Consider the following 6,432-nt stretch of genomic DNA (forward strand, 5'->3'; position numbering starts at 1 on the left):
GATACACCAAACCTAAAACATTGCTAATATCTGCCCAAATAAATGCTACGTAGAAATAAACAAGTTATACCAAAGCTGTCACCTTTTTACGTAGTTAACATAAAATATTCCTCAAATTTCTGATTAAAGGGCATCTTTGCTCACCCGCTCGCATCTTCCCAGACCCAAGGTGCTGTCTGAACAGCAGTGACCAATTGTTTATCTTTGAGGAAGATCAGCCCCCTCTGAGATTTACACTGAAAAAGCCTGGTTCTTCTCCGCAGGCCCGGGGGCTGGGACAAACCACAGCTCTCGGTCTGAAAGCTCAGGCAGTGAGAAATGGAGCTGACTCTAAGACTAAAGCAATCAAGGGCCGTTTTCTCATCAGTCCCTAAGACGGTGGAACCACATTCACAGAAGTACTTTGGATTCCTGAGTTTCTTGCTTGGGAATGCTCCGGCAAGAGGCACAGTCTCAAGTGCACCAGCCCTCGGTTATGATGGGGAGGGAGCTGATCCTGTGGTCTGTGATCAGAACGAGCTCAGCTTTCCAAATGAAACTCCGCCAGCATCTCCATCATTACTAGTCCTTACCACCATGGCCCTTTAAAAGGTACGAAACATTCTTTATTTTATTTTATTTTTTTTTTTGCGGTACGCGGGCCTCTCACTGTTGTGGCCTCTCCCGTTGCAGAGCACAGGCTCCGGACGCGCAGGCTCAGTGGCCATGGCTCACGGGCCCAGCCGCTCTGCGGCATGTGGGATCTTCCCAGACCGGGGCACAAACCCGCGTCCCCTGCATCGGCAGGCGGACTCAACCACTGCGCCACCAGGGAAGCCCGAAACATTCATTTTAAAGACGCTTTTTATTGATACACATGACCTTGTTCCTATAAAGGAAATCGGGAAGGATATATTTCTCAATTTCCAATCAAATGATTCCTCTGCAGACATGCTGCAGTGTTTTTCTTTCTTTTTTGGAAAACCCATCTCCTCTATCAACTCTAATGTGGTTGTTCATTTAGAGTTTTGAATGTGCTTCCTTATCCCTATGCTACATACCACAGAGTGTAAGTTGACATTTAGGGTCATCCAGAATTTTTCTTCTATGGAAATCCACATATGGACCAAGTCCCACTGCAGAAAGGAGCCCTTCGTCTGCAGCTGTCACTGCTCAAGTGGCAGATGCATTCCCCAGACTCTAGCAGTGACGGTGACCCCCTCCCCACAGCATTCCTGGGATATTGATGTGCCCTGTATCCTTCTACTGGCAGCTGACACTCCCACCGCACAAATGCCCAGTGCTGGCTCATGACCCACCTCTGAGGGCATGTGGGCTGCAGTGATGCCCCACCCCTGAGCAGCTCCTTGTATTGCATCAGCTGGTGGGATCTGGCAATGGGAGAGGCTTGGCAGGCAGTCTACCCGGTATGGGGACCCTGGCTTCCTGCCAGCCAGAGTTCCAGGGGTCTGATTCCTTATTTACTTTTTTTTTTTTTTCCTCCAAAGTTCATGGGAACTTGGACCATTTAACTGACATCATGAGGCTGTCTTGGCCTGAATACTTTTTTGAGCTGACCACTATGAAACGGGAGGACATTTCCCAAATCACAGTCTAGGGCTGGGAGCCTTCATTCCCTACTCGTCTTCAATTTCTCTTACCACAGAAAGAGTATAATTAAGAATGACTAAGACATCACTATGGAAATGGCGTAACTAAAAATGGAAAGCATGGCTAAAATTTAAGGATGGACCTAGAACTATAGGATTTGATCCCTGTCCCTGTTCCAGCTAGAAATGGGCAGGTGGAAAAGGAAGCTGGGTGGGCAATGGCAGGAGAGAAAGAAAATGTGTTTCCACTCATTTCTAGTTCTAGCAGTGAGTATACAGATCAGAAACATAGCTGGGTTCTCGAATGGGGAAGGGAACCCAGGTAACAAACATCATCCTTTGATCACCATCTCTACAGCCTCGACGGTCGGGGGCGGGGGAGTCTTACTCTCCTGGTGTTTATTCTACTGTCTTGGTCGTTGAACAATAATTGGATCAGTCCCCTATTTGTCAAGAAGGCACCATTTCTGGAGACTGTGCTTGGGAGGAGTGACTATTTCCCTTGCTGTCCTCCACCTCCAGGTAAGGTGTTTTACAGAGAAGCTCCAGGCACCCAAGCCTGTTCTAACCACGCAGAAGGCAGGCCCCCTTGAGAAGCATTTGAGATCCAGGAGGTGGTGATCCAAGGCCACACTTGAGGTTTACTTTTGCCACTTCTGATAAATGCCACATACTCTCAGGAATGAAGGGTGGGTATCAGAAGGGGAGATTTAAGGAAAAGCCAAATGAGATTAAGTAAGTGGATCTGCATCAGTTTAAGGACCAGCAGAACTGGGGTGAAAAAGAGAATTAAGAGACCACTCTCTCAATTTCAATAGAAACAAGCTCCAAACTCCCTGATTAAAAATGAAAAATATCCCTTCTCCTTCAAAGGTTTCTGCTCAACCCAAGGGCCTGGCCTAGAATAGCAGAGTTTCTCTCCTCTGATGAATAATAAATGCTCCTAGTCGGAAGAAAGGGCATACAAACAATTTCTCCAAAGTTGTGATTATTGGAGATGCTATTATTGGCTAATAGCAGTTTCATTTTACAATTTAAAATTCCTTTGGTCTATTGAAATTAGCTAACTCCAATGACAAGGTTATGTTAATGTAACAGAGCAGGACCCTATGAGGCCTTCCTGGAACAGACTCCTCCCCCACCTTGTCCTCCACCTTTCTCCTGTCTGTAAAAAAAACTTTCGCCTCCTAGGCCTTCCCTGAGTTCCAAAGAGTAAATTTAATCAGAGAAGTGAGAAAATGCAGAAAAAAAGGAAAACAGTCAAGCAAGACAAAATAATCATAGTTTAGCTATTAAACAAAGTCAAGGACTTTTAGTTCCTCTTCAAGGGCTATAGATAATATTCTGAGCCATGTCCTTTGAGCTCTTTGCAGATAATGAAACTGCCACCAGGTGGAAGAAGTTAACTGTATGCGGCCCACAAGCACACAGAGCCCAGACTGGTTGGAACCTCCAGGTTGATGATGCTGGCTCCCAATTACCTCACCACCAACCAATCAGAAGAATGTTCATGAGTTGATCACGTACCCCACAACCTCTCTCCCTCACCCTGTCTTTTAAAACCTTTCCCTAAAAGCCACTGGGGAGTTCAGGCCTTCTGAGCACTAACTACTTGGACTCCTTGCTTGGCACCTGCAATAAATGCTGCATTTTCCTTCACCGCAACCCAGTGTCAGTACATTGGCTTTACTGCATGCAGGCAAGAGGACCCAAGTTTGGTTTGGTACCATTAAGACTTTGGAAGGGACAATGGCTATTCCAAACTATTAAAAGACATGTATCATATCTACAGAATATCAAAGCAAGAATTCAAGTAGGTAGACAAAAACCTGCCCATTAGACTTTTTTTAGGTATCATATAGATAAATCTATCATATAGATAAATCTATGTCAACTTCTGATGAAAAACAGCTTAAACATAACACCTAAATTCTATCTAATTCTGGTCTAATAAAGCATAAGTGAAAACCAGCATGATAATTTTCTTCTCCCTAAAATGTTTTCCAAAGGATTAGTCTAATTTTTTAAAATCCTACCATTTTATTACGGATAAACTTCTCACAAATGAGTGCCATAATTATTGACTTAATATTTTTCTCCTAAACAAAGGGTATATATCCTCTAAAGTAAAAGGTTTACCTACTACTATAGTTGAATGTTGCATATTAAGTAAAATTTTTATTTACCTAGAAAATGTAATTTATCAGGGGAAATGTGACACTAAAAGTGACCAAAACACCTTTACTGTGGCTGAATATGAAAGGATAATTGTGATCTCTAACAAGAAACCTATCCTAAGAAAAAAATTAAAATTAGCAGTAATTGTTCTTCTGGCTAAAGCAGGAAGCTGGGAATAGTATTTCAACCACTTCTTTTTCCTGTCACTCTTTTAATAATGTAGAGTAATTGCTCGTCTAATGAAGGAACTCGGTAAATAAACCTACTCATTACTTGCCACTGATTACTCTGAAATAGGGAATTTCTCCATCCCAGCAGTTGCTCTTCAGAAATGAGACAAACCTCTTGCTCACATCAAACCCCACAGTCTAAATGTTTATTATTAAGATAAATGTTATGGGAGTGGAACACAGGTGCAGTCTACAACTGCGTGATCGCAGATTGCTATTTATTTTCACCCACAAAACAATGAATTGCCAAAATTGACCTTTTCTGATTATTTCTCACTCAGTGTTGGGTAAATAACAAAGAGCACACTTATACTATCAGAAATGCAAGTGATTTCTTCAATCAGTTTTCTCCTTCATGTGCTCAAGTTAACCTGTAAGAGGGTCGGCAATAAACACAGAAACCATCACAAACCTCAATTCTGAAATCCCCACAGACTATCAACTCTCTGGGAGGATTAAGGTAGAAAACAAAGTACTTATATTAGCATTAATCAACTTTAATGGTCTTTTTAAAGATACTTACAGTTAAATCTTTTTAAGAATCACACATCTGTCTTCACTCCCTTTGTAGTGTGAGGGTAAATGAGTGACAGTAGTAACCCTGCAAATAGTCTGCCTTGTGATTAAGACGTCATCTTAATGCAGACTTTATATTTTGGCTTTTATGAAGGTTTAAAGGTTAAAGGCAACATAAATTATGCATCTCCTCCTATGCCAGGCCTGTACAAGGTGCTTTCCCTGTTCATTAACGATATTGCTTCCAAATGGGCAAAAGCTTTGTTTTAAGGGCCAAAAGAGAAACATTTCCCTTACATTCATTACTGCAATGCTGGAGAACCAAAACAATTCGGAATTAGGAAACTTCTAGAATCTGTTTTTCCAGAATGTATAGCAACTGTTGATATACACAGTGAAATTACCCTTCACTCTTTGAACAACAGTACAGATAGAGCCAGCCAACATGCTGGTCTCTTCCCAGGAGAACAATGGTCTGGCAAGCCTCACACCACCAGCGACAGTCGGGGTTCTCCCGTTCTGCCTCTGCCCCAAGTTGCAGTTCTGAACAGGGACCGGAGAGACTCGACTCGCACTGGAATATCCCTAACTCCCGCACTGGAGCAAGCTCCGCGTGAGGGATGCTCGGGTAAACTGCGCATTCTCACACGTTACTCCTAGTCGGCATTACTTCCTCACTTACGTTTTGCCACGCCCTCCAGCTAAAGTACGGTTTCTTCTCCTTTTACACTTACACGTACCGCATCTGCAGAAGTCTGGGCTCTTTTTTTCAAGGACCACACCCATTTATCCTCTAGCCTCCAGGAGCAAATTGTAGATTTGGCTGGATCTGCCTCTCTCCAACCTCAAGCCAAAGGAACCAAAGCTGGACACACAGCACCCAACTTCAGCCGAGACACGACTACCCCCAGCCCGGCACTTTGGCTATGAGGGAGGATTATGGAGACAGACTGCCCGCTGCAAACCCCAGAGTCCCCGAGATTCTTTCCAGGGGACAGTCCGTACACCCTGACAACTAAGTGGCAAAGTTGTTTCTTCCTCCTCTGCTGCAATGTCCTTTCTTTTTCATCAACGCGCGCGCGCACGCGCGCGCGCACCAACACACACAGCCTTGCTCCCTCAACTTACCAGTTTAGACTTGGCGCGTTGCAAAAATTCTTCCATGTCGTTCCGAGTGGTTTGGACCAGAGGTACCCGGAGAGCGCGGAGGACTGTCTCCTCCGGGGCGAGACGTGCCGGGTCCCCGGACAGGGGCCGGACCGGACGCAGCGACCGGCTGCTCCCTCCTACCGCTCGGAGGCGGCTGAGGTTGTGGCTGCGCCCTCGTCTGTCGCCTCGCAGGGCTCCCGCCCCACCCCGCGCCCGGCTGCCGGCTCGGGGCGCCTGACTCTGCCCTAATAAGGAAAGTGGGTGTGACGCCCGGGAGCCCAAGGGCGCGCCCCGCACGCTGGCTGGCACGCGCCTGCGGGGCCGGAGCTCTGGGCCGAGTCTCGGGGGCGGGGGTGTTGGCGGATGGCGAGGAGCTCCTCCGCCAATCGCAGGGCCCCGCTGCGGCCTCCTGACGTGGCGCGCCGAAAGATGCTGCAACCATGGACAGCGCCCAGAAGTGCGAGCCAAGTGCAAGGGGCTGCTGCAGAGGGAGGCTCTGCCGCAGGCACAGCCGCTGTCAGCCAGGGGAAGTGGAAAGAGGACGAGAGAGCCCCCCCTCCCCCCCGAGAGCCTCCCTTCTCGGCCAGCGCCTCCCTGGCTGGCTGGCAGGTTACAGAGAGCTCCAGCGGTCACTTAATGAGCTGGCTCTGCTAGCCTGGCCAGGGGATGCACTCAGCTAGATTGAGAGGTGGAGGGGGTTACTGCTGAGCTAAAAGCAGTACGACCTTGATGGAGAATAATCCGAAGAGCAGGCTAGGAGGTTGTGGTAG

General features: G+C 46.6%; 1 protein-coding gene across 1 annotated transcript in view; it reads right to left on the reverse strand.

Annotated features, from left to right (window-relative positions):
• PRUNE2 (prune homolog 2 with BCH domain) overlaps positions 1-5,692 on the reverse strand; it is a 259,577-nt gene extending 253,885 nt beyond the window's left edge. The window contains exon 1 of the mRNA XM_029201650.1: positions 5,642-5,692. Within this exon, the coding sequence (XP_029057483.1) occupies positions 5,642-5,677 (36 nt within the window). The 5' untranslated portion in view covers positions 5,678-5,692. The remainder of the gene's footprint in view (positions 1-5,641) is intronic.
• Positions 5,693-6,432: the final 740 nt, after the last annotated feature.

The sequence above is a fragment of the Monodon monoceros genome, unplaced genomic scaffold (genome assembly GCF_005190385.1).
Source record: "Monodon monoceros isolate NGI ecotype Baffin Bay Population unplaced genomic scaffold, NGI_Narwhal_1 Super_Scaffold_5, whole genome shotgun sequence".
Lineage (NCBI taxonomy): Eukaryota > Metazoa > Chordata > Mammalia > Artiodactyla > Monodontidae > Monodon > Monodon monoceros.